We start from the raw sequence: 21,442 nt of genomic DNA on the forward strand, positions 1-21,442 counted from the left end.
TATGTTCAAACAGAAAAATAAATTGAGGCAATTTCGATTTAAATTGAGTGGTATTCATATAACTCAATTTATCTTACATTTGATAGCTGGTTGGCTCATCTCTATAGCAACAACATACCTTTGTTTAGACTGTCAAAATGTGCGTGTTGGTATTAGGCGAATGGAATGGAATGAAACATAAAACTTTGACATTTTTGGGTGTTGTAAGAAAATGTGTTCAATGTTTTGGTTGTCATTCTTTTGACAATCCCTACTCAAGTGAAATGAAGAAATGATGAGTGAGCCATGCGTAACTGATGTTTAAATCTACTCAATAAATACAATTTACAAGGTTGCATTTGCAGTTTGACACAAATACGCAATTTTTTTTAAATTGGCAATTTATTATTACAATTTATTATATGATAAATTGCGTAATAAATTGCCCAAATGGTATAAATTGCCAATTTGTTGTGTGTTTTTACCTAGTATTATAGCATTAAATGTAGTTTGGAAAGGGTAACAAAAAAATAATTAAAATAAAAATTTTAGGTTAAACTGTTTTATTGAAAACAATACTTACATGAAGTAATAATAATACTAAAAGCTAGAAAATAATTAGGTAGGTCCTAGGTACTAGTCATCACACTCCTCATCAATCTATGGCGCTGATCAGACAATTAAATAAAAGCGTTGGGCGCGTGAAATTTCTAAAAATGTGAGGCGTAGCATAACCTGATTAAGGTTCAGTTAGTCTTATATATGACTATCAATAGAAATTTGATGCGTTCAACGCTTTTATTTAATTGTCTGACAAACGCGCTGGATTGATAAAGAGTGTGATGACTTGTAACTAGGACCTACCTAATTAATTTATGGCTTTTAGTATTATTATTACTCAATGTATGTATTGTTTTCAATAAAACCGTTTAACTTAAAAAAATCTTTTTAATTATTTTATTTTCAAGTTTTTAGTCTTTATTTAATGGCCTATTATTTCTCATTCTATTTAGTTCATTTAGTGACTCATTATTACAAGGACTCTTTCCTGACAATTTGTTACAATCTAAGTCCTCAATACATCACCCTTCCATAGACTTTACTCGACTCTGCGCCACGTATGCTTGTCCCTCCTCGAACTCCAAAATATTTTGATGTCACTTCTACCCGACTGTACGTAATATTTTTTCCAAATATGAGCCAAATCGGGCATCAAAGGTCGCTTTCTATTCATGTATGTGTTCCATGCGCCACCTATCGGAGTTTCTTATTATTGCATTATCATCGGGTTCTGAAATATATTCCAAGTTCCAAGCTTATAGCTTATCGGGAAGTTACTTAAATTTCTATTACAAAATTCGTGCCAGCCAGCCAGCCAGTCAAGCCAAGCTAAACAAAACCGTTTAAAAAAGGGGCTAGGCACACCCATTTCCAAAATTTGTATACGTTTTTTTCTTAGCTCAACCATTCCACTACTGAGGTAGAATATCAGTCATATGTAGTTGAATACCATAGAATTATTGCAAACTTTGTTAAGGTTAGGCCTTTAGGAAAAGTGCGCGAAATTTTTAACCGATTTAGATTTTCTATACTCACTCTATATAATTTGGCGAGGATAGTGTCTCAAAGTTGTACCCCCCCCCCCCCCCCCCCTAAAGTATCCTTTTTTTAGCAGCAAAACCATTTGAAATCATATTACTAAAATAATAAACTAAGAAGTTAAAGCACTTTCAATATTTATTGCAACTGTTATTTTACCTGATTCGTATTATACTTAGACCTGAAACTCATGATATTTTTGGAGGAAAAATTGCAGGGTTTGCATTGAAAAGTTAATAACGATATGCCAAATATCATGAATAGGGGAAGTCAAAGTCATTAAGTGAGTAAACCTGTTGTTTCGTATTTATAATAATAACACTATGCGACAAAATCAACTTTTTTCTGGGTATTGGACAAAACCCACTTTTTTGTAGTAGAAATTCTACATTTCGAAATTAAATTTTTTTTGTTAACGCGTTCAGCAAATTGAGAAAGTAAAAATGTATCGTGGTCCGCTCTTTTCCCTTATTTGAAGGGCTGAATTCTTTTTTTGGGAAATTTAATAAACAGCTGTTATACGAGGTGAAAAGTCAGAAGCCAGAGTCTGACTGTAGTCAGAAGTAAGTCCTTAAAGTAAAAAAGATGGATTCACCAAAAAGTACACCGAAATGATCAGGATGAATAACTGAGTTGATCAAGCCATGCCCGTCTGTCTGTCCGTCCTTCCCCCGTCTATCCGTCTATCTGTCTATCTGAACGCAAACTAGTTCCACAACTTTTGAGATATCTTGATAAAATGTTGTGGACTGGTATATTTGGGTGTCCGATTAATCATTTATCGGAACCGAATTGATCGGATAACTATAACATATAACTTCCATACAACCGATTTTTCAAAAGAGAGACTTTTGTAATTTATGCCTCATATTAACTGATAGGAGATTGTAATTTCACTGGATGTTTACTTAAAAAGCTAAAGTTGTCTAAACAAGTTTTTAAGATCGGTCGTATATATCATATATATAAGAGGTTACATGTTATTTCTTCTTCATTTTAACCACTACAGACTTCGAATTTTTTCAGATCTTCGCAAAAACGACATACCTAAATTATTGCCTCAAAACCCCTTTAAGATCGGTCATATATGTGTTATAAATTTGATACAACCGATTGTTCAGATAAGAGGTTTGACATAATTTTTTCCCCATTTTGAAAGCCAGAAGCTTGAAATTTCATAGGATTTTTACATATCAGATATACATTGTCGTCTGAAAAAATCACTAAGAACGGTGGTATATATAATATATATCCCATACAACCTATTCTTCAGATTTTATAAATTTTTGAAATTTCAACTCTTTCAGCTCCATTCATGAAAGGTATGAGGGCTTCGACACAGCCGAAGATAATCCCGTCCTGACTTATTTAATTTAAATTATTGTTTCAGATAAACATACATTTGGGCTTTTCTGAATGCATTTCTGTTTTTCTGTAATAAATAAATAAATAAATATAAGGCGCAATAACCACCGAAGAGATTTTAGGCCGAGCTTCTCCATCAAATTGCGTTGTGTTGCAACATTCTGGCGGGACGGGACCTACTTGTTTTATGCCGACTCCGAATGGCATCTGCAATGCAGACGAGTTTTCACTGAGAAGATTTTCATTGCAGAAATACACTACGAGTACTTGCCAAACACTGCCGAGGGGCGATGCCGCTTAGAAAAATTGTCGTCTCATTGAAAAAACTTGTTTCTAAAATTTTGATTTTGCTCTCCAGGGGCGTGAACCCCGGATCGTCGGTGTGGTAGTTCTGAATTACATTTACAAACTTTTCAAATATTTTTGAAAAAGTTATAGCTAGCAATAAAGATAAACAAATTTTAAGCAAGGATAACATAAAAGCAGAGTTGAGCTCGCTAAGCAGAATGCTCTTTTCTAAAATAGATATCAGGTTTTCTCAAACGGTTTGCTCGTTTTATTTCACTTGAGCTTTTCTGAAACAAATATTTTCAAAGTTTCAATAGAGCTTCCCTAAAGTAAATTTGCTTTTATCAAAATACTTTTATCCACTTCGGATCTTTTTTCAAATATACTAGTGATCTTCGAAAAACATTTTATCATTTGTGAAATAGTTAGGCCCGGTTTTTCAGTAGTTGGTTAAGCTAAGCTTAAACTAAGTTTGCTTAAACTCTAGTCGAATTTAAACTCCAGTTAAACTACTGAGCAGTTTTTCAGTCACAGTTTAAGGTCGCCTTTGAGGTATGCTGTTTTGTGCGGCAACATTGGTTTTTTTATTATCTAGATAATTCGTAGATACGGCAACAGCGGAATTTTGTTTACCCAACAAACATGGAAAAAAATTATCCAGCGAAATATATATCTAGTTCCGAAAGTGATATCCAACATCATTATTTAATTATTCTTAAACCAGATAGTTTTTGAGTTGATATCCAACTTCATTCTCCAATCACTATCCAACCTTTGAGAAATTTTGTAAAATTAAAAGTTTTCGAGTTGATCTCCAACGTTATTAATATTTTCCAATAATTATCCTAATTTCGACAGATTTTGATAAATGTACAGTTCTCAAATGAATATTCAACACATTTCTCCAGTTGATATCCTATATTGTATATCGAGTTGAGGTGGAGTTGAAAAAAATCTCCAAGGTGGTACCATCAAAACCAAATAAACACCTGGTTGATAGCAGTAATGAAACGTAATTAATCAAAAGTAAGCAAGCACTCCGAGTGTATGTCTGCCATGAAAAGCTCTAAGTGAAAACTCAAGCTCCTTGCAGTTGCCGTTCAGAGTCGGCATAAAATAAGTAGGACCCGTCCCCGCACGACGCAAATTGGAAGAGAAGCTCGGCCTAAAATCTATTCAGAGGTTATCACGCCTCACATGTATTTATTTTATTATAAATTATATATATTTCATTTTATTTTCGTGAAAATACTGTAGTATGGAATCTTACGTTTGAGTCCAGTTAGAGAACCACAAGTTGTTAATGAAATTTTTAAAGTTATGGAATAGCATTTTTTGCTTTATAAAAAATTCCCTCTTTTTCTGAGTACGTTATGGTTCTTGAGTTAAGCCACTGTTTCGAAACAACTCTTGAGATTTTAGAAGTATGCCTAGTTATCAACATGAGCTCTAATGGTGATCAAGCCCAAATGCTTATTGGGTATATTCGACGCCATTTCGTACGACCGCAAATAACCGATAGGTTAACTAGAGTTTAACCCTGCCAGATCGGTCGCTTAAGCTTAGCTTAAACTTCAGTTCATGTAGATTGAAAAACTGCAGAATAAGTTCAGGCGTAGTTTAACTGGCAAACTGAGTTGAACTTGTACTGAAAACCGGGCCTTAAAGTCTTTTAAAATATACACTTTCGAAGAAGCTGTGGTATATAAATATTAATAATTCCAGCCTTATCATTCCTTTCTCTCTCTCTCTCTCTCTCTCCGCTCTTCTTTCAGAACAACGAATATTGAAGGTGTCGTCACGATGAATGGACGTGAACGTAATCTGAGCATATTTCGTAAATTATCCGCCTACATAATGCAGGATAATCAATTGCATGGCAATTTAACCGTCCAAGAAGCAATGACTGTCGCTACAAATTTGAAATTGAGCAGAAAATTTACAAAAGCGGAAAAGAACTCAGTGGTAAGTAAAAAAGCGAAAACTGTGTATAGATATTTGTTTTCGTATGGATATGAGAAAATATAAATATAAGATTTCTTATAGTTAGGTAACTGAAAAACTTCTTCGCCCACATATTATTTGTAACATTAGATTTCATTTAGAGCTTTAACGGAATTTTAAATCTATGCTCAAATTCAGTCTGAGTTAGGTTTTTATTGGCCGGGCAGTTAAGACTTACCAGAACTTTCCATTGAAGTTGTTTATTTTCGTTTTTTACTTAACTGAGCAACCTATTTTATGCAACTTTTGGCTATTCTTGCAATTTACTTGATATTAAACAAAACTGCATGTATGTATACATACTAGAGATATGCGCCGCTGATTTTCGCCGTTTTTCGCACGCCGCCGGCAAATGTCAAAAATATCAGGCACTGCGGCGGTGGCGCTCGGCGCGTTACTATACTTTCTACTAATTTAAAATTGTCTAGGGCGATTGTTGTTCATTTCGAAAATTGGTCCAATATGGTCGAAAGGGGTATCAACGGGACATCAACGGCTGCGCATCACTCCCAGTCATAAGAATCTAATTGCGATTTTTTCCTCTTTCTAACCGTTCGAAAATTATTTAAAAAAGAGGCGCTTTCAATACCAGCTTAACACGGATTTTACGTCACCGAATTCACCAAGTTTATTTAAACAAAACACTTAAAGAAAAATTATTTAACAATCTTAAATGCTCTCTTTGCATATTTTTTTCAGAAAATTAATAAAGAATAATGAATGCAAATAAAATGTCCCAAGTCGAATATGTTTTCAAATTGTCCTCAAGTTGGTAAAAAAGCAAGTTACCCATAAGGGTTTCGTTTTTTTTTTTTTTTTATTCTATATACCGATTTTCTAGAAGCCAGTGATGCAAAATTCTTTAGTAGGCTCCAGGGCTTTAAATACTCTTTTGGAAGTATTCTCACCTCATAGGGAGGTAGGTGAAATGGCTGCAACCCTGGTCGCCAAAGTAGCTATTTAAAGCCGTTTTGATGCCATGTAACTCGTCTAAAACCTACGGAATATTACGGTCCTTGTATTACAACCAGCCAGAGTTGTTGATAAAATTAGGAATATTCGGGATTGCTACCACAGATAAACCTCTGAAGTCTTCTAGAAACGGGGTTCCAAGGAACATTAGTCGGGCTCTAGCTAGAGCGGGGCATTTACACATAAAGTGTTCTACTGTCTCCCTGGCATTTGGATCTTTGCAGCTTCTGTAGTAGTCGTTATATGGAATGCCCATCTTTTCCGTATGCATAACTACTGCCCAATGACCGGTGCAGACTGCTATCAGTTTGCGTGTGTTGGCCCTGGATTTGTTCAGAAGACTTCTCGTCCTCCTTCTATCATAGTTTAGCCAAATGGATTTTGATATTGCACAGGTGGTGATGTTATTCCACTTTGTTTGTGCTTTCTTCAAGTAGAAGCTTTGGATACTCCCCTTGGCTACTGCTAAGGGTATGCATATTTCGACACTGGTTATTTCCTCGATCATCTCCGATGAGCCCCTGCGTGCCAGCTCGTCGGCCTTCTCTATGACCCGGGACCCAGATAACGCATAGTTCTAGATTGGTGGATAACTGGGATATTAGTCGCTTACAAGCCCACACTAATTTTAAGTTAATGTGTGGCGAGGAAAGCGCTTTTATCGCTGCTTGGCCATCCGACAGGATGAAAACTTTACCAGCTACATTCAAGCCCTCCAGTGATTTGCAGGCTTGCCAAATCGCGAGGATTTCTGCTTGAAACACGCTGCAGTGCGATGGGAGTCCGAATGATGCAGATAAATCCGGCTCCCACTCCCGATTCCATCTTGAAGCCGTCAGTGTAGATTTGAATGTCGCCGACCCTTATGCCCGGGTTTCTCTTCCACTCGCTCCTTCTTGGAATGGCGGTATTACAACCATACTCAAACTTCAGTTTGCTAGGGTAGTAATCTGTCTCGGTACTACATGTACCATCCGGAGGTTTCTTTAAGATACTAATATGCCCTTGCTGAGTATCCTTCCAACACCCAGACTCCCTGAGTCTCAGTGCGTTTTGTGACGATGTAAAAAGTATATGCAAGTCGATCGGAAGCAGGTGCAAAATGGGGTCTAAAGCAGCAGTGGGGCAAGTGCGTCCGGCCCCTATGGCACCAACACACGCAGTGCGCTGGACTTTTTGCAGGCTGGTGAAATTGTAGCTCTTACTTAGAGCTTTCCACCAGACTATGGAACCATAGGTAAGCACCGGTCGCACCACCGCCTCGTACATCCAAAGTACCATGCTTGGCTTGAGTCCCCGTTTCTTACCAAACATTGATTTTCAGGCATAGAAGGCGATGCAGGCCTTCCGTACCCTCATACTTAAATTGATATGCATATGTACATATGAGAAGGGTTTGAAAAATCACTTTGCCTTATGTTCAAACATCTGTTGTTTATTTGCGAAACTATAAAATAACGTCTGAAATGTTAATTTTGATTCTCACACTTTATCGTTCAACACCCAAGTCTTCCGGTTTGACATTTCCCAAAGTTTGCGTCCCTATCCCCAACTAGTCCCTTGGAGTGAATCACTTTGATTACAGCCATTAAATATTACCTACACGTATTTAACATGTTAGGCTTTGTCCTTTGCAAGAACACTCAAAGTGGTGAAGTAAAAGCTTTCCCAAGACAGTCGAACAATTGGCCGAGTGTGCTACTACCTTAACGTAGTGGACAGTCGAACTAATCTGAAAACTGAAGCAACGCGGTCATCCATAATGAGTTCTTATACCATAAGACCGGACAACAATAGTTGAGCTGAGCACCTTAACATCTGTCAACACAACTGTCGGTCGACTTTCATTCTAAAATATCGTTCTGGTTTAACGAGGACTATTGAAATCAATGTTTCGAACACAAACGTCTGCAAAGTTTGATCTACATTTTAAAAATTTTAACCAGGGTCCTTGTAAAATTTAAATTATGTAGATGCGCCTAGGATCATACGATTTTCAACAATGAGTTACGCAATGATATCCGCTTAGACTGCTTATAATTTCGAGGGCGGCATACTTGGCCGAATAGTTACTGCCTAAAGTTTCAAGGTGCTTCTTTAGTGTAGCTCGGCAGCGTAGCGCGACAAAAACATCCGTCAGAAAGTCTTCGGAGCTACACCTAGAGCTTCTAGGAAAGTGACGTGGACGAAGGTATGAGGTCGAAGTCGCAGACCTATAGCGTTTGTGCTGGTATATGGTGTGGGGGCCAGAAGGCGTTGGAGGGTTTGATACTGTTCACACATCGGGAATTGTAGCTCTTAAAAGCAGTCGGAAAAACAGGAAGCGCCCTTTGGCGCGATCAGCAATAGGCCAGCGTTGATGCTAATCGTTAAAACGTTGCCACGAGAGTCATGTCTACATTCAGAGATAAGCGCCGTTCTAAAATCCAGCACGACCGAACTCAATTCAAGCTTTTCATGTTCTTACTTTTTTGTTCTTGAAAAAAGAACGACCAGTTCTTAAAACAACAACCTTGCGCTTGAGTTGACTTGAAATATGAACAAATATTCTATTAATCAGAACAACGTTCTTATATTAAGTACAATTTTCTTTAATTAAGTTAAAGAAGAGAGAAACGGTAAAATTCGCGCGCGTGCACTATAATGTTAAACGCAACATTTGGGACACTCTATCAAGCACTCGTAGTGGCCCAGCGGTTCTGATGTTGCGGTTGCGATCGAGTGGCGCCTGTTCGATCACCTTCAAACTCTGAAATTTTGTAAAACAATTTTTTATCTTCTATTCTATCTATTAGCTATTATTTTTCGTTCCATTCGATTTTCCGAAGCACAGGTAATTCTCAAACATGTTATGAAATATTTTATCATCAAATAAGAAGAATTTCTCAGTAAGGCCCGGTTTTTCAGTAGTTGGTTAAGCTAAGCTTAAACTAAGTTTGCTTAAACTCTAGTCAAATTTAAACTCCGTTTAACTGAGTAGTTTTTCATTCATAGTTTAAGGCCGCCTTTGGGGTAGGCTTTTGTGTACGGCAACATTGGTTTTTTATTATCTAGATAATTTGTAGTTCGACAGCTGGATTTTGCTTACCCAACAAACATTTAAAAGATATTTCTCCAGCGAAATATATATCTAGTTCTGGAGGTGATATCCAACATCATTGTCTAATTATTCTTAAACCATATAGTTCTCAAGTTGATATACAGCTTCATTCTCCAATCATTATCCAACCTTTGAGAAATTTTGTAAAATTTATAGTTCTCGAGTTCATCTCTACCGTTGTTAGCGTTTTCAAATTATTAGCCAACCTTGGAGAGATTTTGATTAATGTAGGTGGAGGTGAAGTTGAAATCTCCAGGGCTTTTTCGCTTTATAAAAAATTCCCTCTTCTGCTAAGTTCACTATGATTCTCAAGTTGAGCCATTGTTTCGTAACAACTCTTGATATTTTAGAGGTATGCTAGTTATCAACGTGAGCTCTAATGGCACTCAAGCCCAAATGCTGGCTTGGTATATTCGATTCCATTTCGAACGAACGCAAATCACCGATAGGATAACTAGAGTTTATCCCTGCCAGATCTAATCGGCCCATCTCAGCTCAGCTTAAACTTCAATTAAAATAGACTGAAAAATTGTAGAATAAGTTTAAGCGTAGTGTAACTGCCAAAGTGAGTTGAACTTGTACTGGAAAACCGGGCCTATGAGATATTTTTGTTTTTATAAACGATATCTCTGCAACTATAAAGTATTCAAAAATCTTGACACATCATTGACACGCGTCGATTGAAGAACATTCTCTACTTCAGGCGGATTTCAGTTGCTTTGCTACTTGATGCAATGTGAAACATATGCCGTTTAATCTTCTAAAAGCAAAGTAGTGTTTTTCTCGTGTGGTGAGCTTCCTGAAAATTTAAAAACTATTTTCTGTGGACTACGCGGAAATAAAGCTTAATTTATAAAAAAAAAACTAGGAGACCAACAGACGTTGTTCTACCCTAACTTTGGTATATCTGCATGGTTTTTAAGAATTATTTTACCTCTTATTCTCCCTCTCACTCTCTTTCCTTTTCCTTATCCTTTTATTCACTCCTATCTCTGCGTCTCTTTCTTTTTCTCCGTCTTTTTCATCCCTTTTTTCTTTCTAGTTCCCTGTCCTTCTTCTTCCCCCAATCCATCTATCCCTATCCTTCTATCTTCATATAGCTCTATATATTTCTCAGTCTCTTTCTCCTCCCATAGTTTTTATTCTTCTCCTACCCTTATTCCCTGTCCCAGTCCGAGTAATAGTCCCAGTGCCAGCCTCAGTCCCAATCCAAGTTCTAGTGTTAGTTTCAGTCCCAGTCCCAGAGGTTTGTAGGTATAAAAAGTTTTATCGCAAAAAAATTAAGATGTCATACTCTTGGGTATGAAAAATAGGTAATATCTGAGTCTGAGATCTTCTCAATATGGTCATGAGAATCGGTCGGTCCGCTTCGAAATAGTTCAACCACAAACACTGTGACACGATAATTTTATATATAAGATTAGAAGAGTATGTTTTCTGCACATTTTTATAAATATGTACATATGAAATTGTACCTTTTGTAACTGTAAAATGATCAAAAGGTGGAAGGCGTGATAAACCGAACGATTGGAAAAAAATATACTTTTCATTGCCAAAAAAGATCGATTGAATCGATTATAAATCGAATCGAAATCCAGCGCTACCCTACGCGGCATTAAAGCAGGCATGCTTAACGAACGAAACGATATCATTTCGTTACGATAATCAACGCTAATAAACGGAAAGAAGTCACTTCGTTTCGTTTATTAACGTTAAGATCGTCAAATTAACGTTAATTTGACGTTCTTAACGTTAATAAACGAAACGAAGTGAGTTCGTTTCGTTTATTAGCGTTGATTATCGTAACGAAATGATATCGTTTCGTTCGTTAAGCATGCCTGCATTAAAGCATGCCGGTACTAGGAGGAGGTGACAGCCGGAAACCAGCTGGTTTGTATTTTTCTATAATTATTTGACACTTCAACGTCCGGTGCAGCACGATTTTGACATTAGTCCAACGATAACAAAACAAACTATATGGAATTTATATTTATGTCTGCACGTATGTCACTGTGATGCCTAGTGATAGAACGATACGAGTACTGAGTGAATAGTATCGATACTTTTCCAAAAAATACTCGAGTATTTCGTACTCGATGCTTCTTTCCAAGAACTGAATAAAGTATCGATACTTTTCCCCGATACTTTGCCAAACGCCGATGGCCTACATCGTTAAGATCAGCAAAGTTCAGTCCATTAGCATCATTACATTAACTTGAGCATAAACTGAGATCGTCAACGATGCGATAAAAGCTCTGCACTTAGCTTAACCCTTTCGATCCGACTTTTGCAGAATGTATATGGAAACATAATTTTTGAATATTTAAAGTCGAAATAGGCCAGTAAATATGTGGCAGCATGATGATAGCGGTATTCTTTGTCTACAATGATATTTAAGGGTGGGACTGATGGGTCCCAATAGGGTTTTATAATGGGACATATATGTCCCATACGTATTTATTACGCATGTATGCATAAAATTATTTTAGACAATAAAATAATTATTTATGCAGCTTTTTATTGAATTCAGTATAAAAAAGTAAAATATTTCATTTTGTACGTAAGTTCATACATAAAAAAAAAAATAAATGTAAGGCGCGATAACCTCCGAAGAGATCTAAGGCCGAGCTTCTCTTCCAATTTGCGTCGTGCTCCTCTTGATTTTTCCCTACAAATTGGCCGGAAGGGACCTGCATGTTTTATGCCGACTCCGAACGGCATCTGCAAGGCAGATGAGTTTTCACTGAGAGCTTTTCATGGCAGAAATACAATCGGAGCGCTTGCCAGACACTGCCGAGGGGCGACCCCGCTTAGAAAAATTTTCTTCTAATTGAAAAATCTTATTTCTAAAATTTTGATGTTGCTTTGCCCGGGAGTTGAACCCAGGGCATACGGCGTGATAGGCGGAGCACGCTACCATCACACCACGGTGGCCGCCAATAGTTCATACATAGCATTCCAAAATTATATGCACAGAGCACAAAATAATTTATAAATGAGCAGAAACAAAACAGTTTTTACGAAAAGCCAAATTACAAGCTTTGCAAATAATTTACGTTCTTTTCTAAATTTTCCTGTGAGCACATGTGGCACATCGACGCCTCGTAGTTCCTTGGATCGGCAAATGATCGCCAACGTTTTTCATATTCCTCAAGCTGCTTGATCGCCTTTACTGCCGACGAGATATTTTGTAGTCGGTAGTCTCTCTACCTTTTGCAACAAACGACTCAGCAAGTTGTACTATAAAGTCCAGAAAACGAAGTTTTTTTCGATGCACCTCCGAGTGAGTAATACACGCATTTCCAGCACACATCATTAGAATGCGATAAAAGACTTTCTTCCACCATTTGGTTGACCTACGATCAATATAAATGCCATTACAAAAATGCATCCAATCACTATATCAACTTCAGCAGCATATGTACAAGCTATTCTTTGCCGCTTAGCCTTTGATTTAAGCATTATATTTATCCTCTCGTTTGTGCACTGTGCAATATATTGTGACACAATTTTTGGAAAGATTTTACTAAATATATCATATGGTGTTGCAAGACATAAAATGCTCTCTGCGGTTTTGCAATTACGACTATTGGTGACCAATTTTCTTGGTAGGAAAGAGTCACTACGAGAGCCCCAAATAATATATTCTGGACTTGAGACATTTGCTGTCTCTTGCTGATCGTTCAGGCTAAAATCCTTATCCGAGTAGCCTTTTTCTGAGTCACTTGAGTCAACTTCAGTGTCACTGTTACCTTCTGAGCGATCGTAAAGGCTATCGCTTCCACTACTAAAATCAGTACCTGACAGATTCTCGTTCTGTTGGTCTTCCAGGATATCTGCGAATTCATTTTCACTTAGTTTTGTGGCCATTTACAGTTCCTAAAAGAAATTAACATTAAACATATATAGGGTCGAAAACTATCTACTGGGACATTAATGTCCCATCAAAAAATACTGCAGGGACATAAGCGTCCCAAAGTAAATAAATATCCAAAATCTTTGCAAATAAACAATTAAATAGATATTTTGTAACTTACCATATTTTGTAACTTACCATAATCAAAACAATTATTTTAAGCACAAGAACGCAATTAGCACTAGTTTCTTTGAGCACTGTCGACAAATTAATGAGAAAAAACAAAAAAAAAAATGCCTAAGAACGTGCATGTTTGTAAGAATAAAATGTAGATAACCCCATAAACTAATACGTGGGACTTCTTTGCACCACTTTAAGTAACTTATAAGAGATTTGGGACTTTTCGTGGGACAATAGTGTCCCTGGAGGGTCGAAAGGGTTAAACTTAGACTTTATGATAATGGTGGAATGGGAGACGATTTCTGCATGTGGTGGTAAAAGAAAAGTATGTGTTTATTGTCTAAAATCACTAACTCCAAAAAAAATATGAAATGCTGCTCACTACATAAAATGTCAATACATTTTAGCTTGTCATGCAATAGAGCTTTTCCATTATACTGTGAAATTTTGGTGGATGGAATTAGCGGCTTTTACAGATTCTTCGACAAAAATGGTAGAAAGTTTTGCAAGCTGTAAATCAAAAGCCTTGATATCACTTTGCAATTTGGCGGAAATATTGTCCTTGATATTTATACATATTTTATTGCATGTATTCAAGGTTTTACAATTAGTGCAATAAGATATCAGAATCTTTTATGGCACAACAAACAATTACTATATCTGAATTTAAAATATATATAATAATACAAGGATATATTTAAACAGATTGCTATAGATAATTTTAGGAAAAAATACAAAATAGATTTGATGGATTTTAAAAAAAGTTTCGTATAATATTGAATTTCAAGTGATTTTAGTACATATTTTACTTTGTTTGCCTTCTGAAATGTGACTTTTTCTTTAAGCAACAATGCACAATCGATTATTTCTTACCAAAACCAAAGTTGCCGTGTGAATTTGTTCCTAAAACTCTCCAGAAAATCATTGTACAAATTTCTTTAGACCTGGGTACTGCAAAAGACCGACGAAATTTTTCTTAAGCACTTCTTGACTGTCATTTTATATGGGGGGTTTTTTTGGTTTTCTTAGAACTTCATATGCATCTTAAACAAATTCGCCGCAATGATTAACATTTTCGTTTTCTTGAACAAAAATTGGAAATTCCTATTCCGCAATATTAGTTCTCTATCTAGGGCAAACGAATTGGAGGAATTTTTCCGCGGTAATAGAAAAAAATAAGCGAAAACAAAACTATGAGTAAATAAAATAAATATGTGCAATTGAGTATACGATAAAAATGTCTACGAAGTTTTGTGCGAACAAGTGCTAATATTGTTTTTAAGTTTTTGTATTTAGACTGCTAAAAGTAATGGTAATATTTTGCTTATTTATATTATAGCTAATTATCGTACTATGGAGTTATTTGCATAATTTTGTCACAAAAGTATGTATGTATTTCGGCAAGGCACGGCACAGTATTTGCTGAATATAAGTGCCATTACAAATGCATGAGATGCAGTAGTAATAAGCGGAAAGTGCTTATATAAAAAGCAGCTTTTTTAAGCTTTTTTTGCGGCTGTTTTCGTCATCTTCGGTTAACTATCTGACAAAAATTGTAAGTGGATCTGTCAGAAAAACTACAAGTTAGCGTTGACTGGAGGTGGTGAAAAAGTCCCTTAGTACAAAAATTGCACGCGCTCAATAACAACAAAGCCAACAAAATATGTATCCATTTTAGAATACAAAAACTTAAAAACAATATTAGCACTTGTTCGCATAAAACTTCGTAGATATTTTTATCGTATACTCAATTGCACATATTTATTTTATTTACTCATAGTTTGGTTTTCGCTGATTTTCGCTGATTTTGACTAATATTTCGGAATAGGAATTTCGAATTTTTGTTCAAGAAAATGAAAATTTTAATCGTTGCGGCGAATTTGTTTAAGATGCATATGCAGTTCTTAAGAAAACCAAAAAAAAACCCCATATAAAACGACAGTCAAGAAGTGCTTGAGAAAAATTTCGTCGGTCTTTTGCAGTACCCAAGTCTAAAGACATTTGTACAATGATTTCCTGAAGAGTTTTAAAAACAAATTCACACGGCAACTCTGGTTTTGCTAAGAAATAATCGATTGTGCATTGTTGCTTAGAGAAAAAGTCATATTTCAGAAGGCAAACAAAGTAAAATATTTACTAAAATCAATTGAAATTCAATATTATATGAAACTTTTTTCAAAATCCATCAAATCTATTTTGTATTTTTTCCTCAAATTATCTATAGCAATCTGTTTAAATATATTCTTGTATTATTATATATATTTTAATTTCAGATATAGTAATTATTTGTTGTGCCAAAAAAGATTCTGATATCTTATTGCACTAATTGTAAAACCTTGAATACATGCAATAAAATATGTATAAATATCAAGGACAATATTTCCGCCAAATTGCAAAGTGATATCAAGGCTTTTGATTTACAGCTTGCAAAACTTTCTACCATTTTTGTCGAAGAATCTGTAAAAGCCGCTAATTCCATCCACCAAAATTTCACAGTATAATGGAAAAGCTCTATTGCATGACAAGCTAAAATGTATTGACATTTTATGTAGTGAGCAGCTTTTCATAATTTTTTTGGAGTTAGTGATTCTAGACAATAAACACATACTTTTCTTTTACCACCACATGCAGAAATCTCTCCCATTCCACCATTATCATAAAGTCTAAGTTTAAGCTAAGTGCAGAGCTTTTATCGCATCGTTGACGAAATCAGTTTATGCTCAAGTTAATGTAATGATGTTAATGGACTGAACTTTGCTGATCTTAACGATGTAGGCCATCGGCACTTGGCAAAGTATCGGGTAAAAGTATCGATACTTTATTCAGTTCTTGGAAAGATGCATCGAGAACGAAATACTCGAGTATTTTTTGGAAGAGTATTGATACTATTCACTCAGTACTCGTATCGTTCTATCACTAGGCATCACAGTGATATACGTACAAACATAAATATAAATTCCATGTAGTTTGTTTTTGTTAATCGTTGAACTAATGTCAAAATCGTGGTGCACCGGACGTTGAAGTGTCAAATCATATTAGAAAAATACAAATCAGCTGGTTTCCGGCTGTCACCTCCTCCTTACCGGCATGCTTTAATGCCGCGTAGGGTAGCGCGGGATTTCGACTCGATTTATAATCGATCCTTTTGGCAATGAAAAATATATTTTTTTCGAATCATTCGATTTATCACGCCTTCCAAGTTTTGATCATCTTACAGTTACAAAAGGTACAGTTTCATATATATATATATTTATAAAAATGTGCAGAAAACATAATCTTCTAATCTTATATATAAAATTATCGTGTCACAGTGTTTGTGGTTGAACTCCTTCGAAACGGCTCGACCGATTCTCATGACCATATTGAGAAGATCTAAGGCTCAGATACTACCTATTTTTCATACCCAAGGGTATGACACCTTAATTTTTTTTGCGACAAAACTTTTTATACCTACAAACCTCTGGGACTGGGACTCGGACTGGGGCTGAGGCTGGCACTTGGACTATTACTCGGACTAGGACAGGGAATAAGGGTAAGAGAAGAATAAAAACTATGGAAGGAGAAAGAGACTGAGAAATATATAGAGCTATATGAAGATAGAAAGATAGGGATAGATGGAGTGGGGAAGAAGAAGGGCAGGGAACTAGAAAGAAAAAAGGGATGAAAAAGACGGAGAGGAAGAAAGAGACGCAGAGAGAGGAGGGAATAAAAGGATAAGGAAAAGGAAAGAGAGTGGGAGGGAAAGTAAGAGGTATAAAAATTCTTAAAAACCTTGCAGATATACCAAATTTAGGGTAGAACAACGTCTGTGGGTCTCCTAGTTTTTTTTTTTTTTTATAAATTAAGCTTTATTGGCGCATAGTCCACAGAAAATAGTTTTTAAATTTTCAGGAAGCTCACCATACGTGAAAAACACTACTTTGCATTTTAGAAGATTAAGATGACAAAAACGGTCGTAAAAAGATACCAGTTAACGAGAGTATCAGTATAAGCAAAGACTGTGCTTAAAAGCTGGTTTTTATATAAGCCCTTTCCGCTTATTAGTACTGCATCTCATGCATTTGTAATGGGACTTATATCCAGCAAATACTGTACTGTGCCTTGCCAAAATACATACATCATTTTGTGACAAAAATATGCAAATAACTCCATAGTACGCCAATTAACTATACTATAAATAAGCAAAAAATTACCATTACTTTTAGCAGTCTAAATTTGATTGAACGACAGCAATATGAAATCGATCATAGCTTTGCCCTCCTACTATGCTTCGCCTCGGCGTTTCAAATTCGAGAAATTAGAAATACACAAGGCAATCTCTTAGGATCTGTGGAATCAAATGTAGTCTACGTGAAAATATAATTAAAATAAAATTTCTAATAATATACATACCTAAAAAAATTAAGATGTATTTTCAATTTTACTAGCATAACGTCCGTTGCCTCGCTACGTTTAAGTCTAATGTAAAAATTATTCTGAAATAAAGTATAGTTATATACGCCTGTGTCTATATCCCTAAATCTGTTTCTGCATTTTTTGTGTAGCTTAACTCTTACTCTTACTCTCACCGTTCTATTCTTTCAACTCTTGCTTTGACTCTCAATATACCTTTCTTCCTTGACCGATTGAAACTTTGGAGTTATGATGAAAGGTTAAAATCTATCCGAAGTATCTGCAATCGATAGAAAATAAAAAATTTCGCTTTTTGCGCAGCCAAATTCACATATACTGTGGATTGTCGAAATATATGCATTTATGACAAAATATTGCAAACTATCCCATAGTACGCCATTGAACTATACTATAAATAAACCAAAACAGACAATACTTTAGTCAGTCTGAATTTTCTTGAACAGCAACAACATGAAATCGTTGATAGCTTTGTCGCTCCTACTATGCATCGCCTCGGCATTCGAAATTCGGGGACCTAGAAATATACAACGTGAACCATTGAGGTCTATGGAGCAAAAAGCAGTTGTAAGTCCACGTATAGTAAATGGTCAAACGGCTGCTGCTAATGAATTTTCTTATCAAGCTGGTTTGATGGTAAATAATGGTGAAATTTTGTTCTTTTGTGGTGGTTCTCTAATAAGCAATGAATGGGTGCTAACGGCTGCTCATTGTACTTTATCGTAAGTTTTGAATTATAGGTACTGTATGTTTTAGGGTGTGATACAATTGACGAAAAGAAAAATTAATAAGTTAATCACCCAATAACGTACTGTCGATATGCAATCAGATCTAGTCCATCCTTTCAATTTCAGTGCTGTGAAGGTGACCATATACTTAGGAAGCACCACTTACTTAAATTCCACTGTAAGCCTGGAGGTAGACAAATGTGACATTATAATTCATCCCTTATTCGATATGAGAACTCTTAGCAATGATATATCTTTGCTAAAAATTCCAGCTGTAACATATTCAGATGCTATTAAACCAGTGACCCTACCAAACTGTGCTTTACACCATCCCCTTTGCGTTGATCAAAATGTAGTGGCTTCGGGATGGGGTCGTCGTACCTCTGATGCGGATGTATCATATTCACCTGTTTTAAAGTTTGCCAATTTTAAAGTGATCTCGAATGACGTATGTGCTGGGGTATACTGGAATATGGTCCGTATCGATTCCGGAAAAATGTGTACTGTCTCTGTCAATCGTAAGGGAGTTTGTGCTGGTGATTCTGGTGGCCCATTGGTGTTGGCATCTTCAAATCTTCAAATTGGTATCATATCTTTTTATTCAAACAATGGATGTGAAGCTGATGAACCAGCTGGATATACTCGTGTCACTTCCTATTTGTATTGGATTCGAAGAAAGACGGGGCTTAGACTTTAAATGTTAGAAATTGCTTGTATTCCTAAAAAATATTGACCTGAAATTATTAATTGTGTATAAGTATAAATTATAAAAAATAATTAATCTGACAGGGTTGAGTTAACACGGCACCCTGGCATTTATATCTGGCTTCTCGGCATAACCGAAAAAGCCACGTTTTTCTCGAAATTGAATTACTTAGTGTGCGATAGATTCTAAAATAACTTGGCCTCAACATAATGCGGACGACGATTAGAACGTTTTATATTTTAATGGTATCATTAATACTTTATATGTAAAGTATGTGTGGAAACGTATTTGTTCATACGATGAACCAATGCAAGCCTGGATTACTAAAGAACTAACATCTTTGTATAACAAAAAGTCATGTTACTTCAAATTATATTAGAAGCCTGGGGATTACGTTCGTTATGCTAAACTGCGTCATAAGTATTTTGAACTTAATAAAAAGTGCCATAACGCTTACTTCTGTAAAATGAGGAAGAAAATTATTTACAACGCGTTTTGTGGTTTGTAAATTCTAAACGTAGGATAAAGGGTTTTCCTTACGCTATGGAATTTAAAGATAACATTTCTTACTATTCCATTGAAACTGCCTCGCCTGGGAATATCTTTATAAACTGCATCCAAGTAACTCAATCTCTGCTCCACATTTATGATCTGAAGATGTTTTATTGCAACTAAAGACCTTAAAATAATAATTTGCATACGGCCCTGATTTAATTCCAAAAAAGTGTGCCAAATATACATATCTACCAACTTCTTACAGATCTGTTTAACCTCTTCTTGAAGCAGTCGCCAATCCACTCAAACTTTTTTTTCGCCAAATGGGAATGATTTATCCCACTAGAAATCTCTTCTCAAAACAATAACATTTTTCTAAAAATAAAAGAAAAACCTTTCTAATTAGTACAAAATTTAAAAACGAGCACCATGCAAATTGAAAGACAAGCTCGGACCAAAACGTCTCAGGAGGTTATCGTCGTGGCTTGCACTTATTTATTGTAAAAATTCATCCCATTAATTGAACAAAAATTCCTATTGCAAAAAATCCCCCCAATGTTTATCTTCTGATAAAGTTTTTTTTTTTTTAGTTTTTATGTCATATTTAGCACATTTGTAGCCACGAACGCTAGTGTTTAAACGTATTTTGCTTACGCGTGGCGAATAAAAATCTGGCTTAGAAGTACAATGACAAAGTCAATAGTAGGGGCATTCCATGGAAAATCATTAATTTTCGCCGATTTTCGAACTGCTTTCCTTATTAACTTTCAATGCTAATATATTTTAAATGTGTACTTAAGTGGAAGAATTTTAAATTAGTATTAGCTTGAAAAAAATCAAATTAAAAAACGACGTACGAGGTCGAACATCGGAGCGGAAGTAAGATGAGGCATGTGGACGCCCTAAGTCGCGAATCCTGCCTGATGCTGGAAGATTCGTTGCAAAACAGACTGAGGCAAGCGCAGGTGATGGATCCGTGGATCAAGGCGGTTGTGAAGGTGCTTGGGAAGGGCGATTATGAGAATTTTTACCTGAAACATGGGGTGTTACACAAAGATCCCATTAAGGAACTGATTGTTGTGCCCTCCACTATGGAAGAAGAGATAATCAAGGTCGCTCATAATCAAGGTCATTTCTCTCCGAAAAGAACTCATGAAGCTGAAGAAAAAACCTTCTATATCTCACAGTTGTCCAGCAAATCATCGCGAGTAGTCAAGAGTTGTGTTCAGTGGCATTCCATGGAAAATCATTAATTTTCGCCGATTTTCGAACTGCTTTCCTTATTAATTTTCAATGCTAATATATTTTAAATGTGTACTTAAGTGGAAGAATTTTAAATTAGTATTAGCTTGAAAAAAATCAAATTAAAAAAAATTGGTATGGAAAATTTAATTGAAAATTCAAATTCTTCTCAAAAACTCGTTAGCAACCCTTTTATTATACCTTCATATTAATTATGATGAATTTTCACTGAGAAATTTTTTATTGCTGAAATATACTCGAAATAACTACCGGGGGGCGACTCCGCTTAGAAAAACTTGTCTAATTGAGAAAAATTTTTCTGAATTTTTGAAGTTGCTTTACCCGGCGCTTGAACCCAGGATTTTTAGAGGAGGTGGAGCACGCTACGATATATAAATAAATAAATAACTTTAAGGTGCGATAACCTCCGAAGAGAATTTGTGACGAGCTCCTTTTTAGTTTTTCCTACTTGTTTAATGCCCACTCCGAACGGCATCTGGAAGGTAGGCGATTTTGTC

The 21,442-nt window shown here is 35.8% G+C and overlaps 2 protein-coding genes across 2 annotated transcripts in view; both read left to right on the top strand.

Annotated features, from left to right (window-relative positions):
- LOC137240841 (ATP-binding cassette subfamily G member 4) overlaps window positions 1-21,442 on the top strand; it is a 232,296-nt gene that overhangs the window by 114,952 nt on the left and 95,902 nt on the right. The window contains exon 4 of the mRNA XM_067767710.1: window positions 5,007-5,196. Coding sequence (XP_067623811.1) covers window positions 5,007-5,196 — 190 coding nt within the window. The remainder of the gene's footprint in view (window positions 1-5,006; window positions 5,197-21,442) is intronic.
- Window positions 15,607-19,669, top strand: LOC137240842 (collagenase-like). The gene is made up of 2 exons (XM_067767711.1): window positions 15,607-18,475; window positions 18,608-19,669. The coding sequence occupies exons 1-2, from the start codon at window positions 18,207-18,209 to the stop codon at window positions 19,176-19,178; spliced, it is 840 nt and encodes a 279-aa protein (XP_067623812.1). The 5' UTR covers window positions 15,607-18,206; the 3' UTR covers window positions 19,179-19,669.

The sequence above is a fragment of the Eurosta solidaginis genome, chromosome 2 (assembly GCF_040869045.1).
Source record: "Eurosta solidaginis isolate ZX-2024a chromosome 2, ASM4086904v1, whole genome shotgun sequence".
NCBI classification, from domain to species: domain Eukaryota; kingdom Metazoa; phylum Arthropoda; class Insecta; order Diptera; family Tephritidae; genus Eurosta; species Eurosta solidaginis.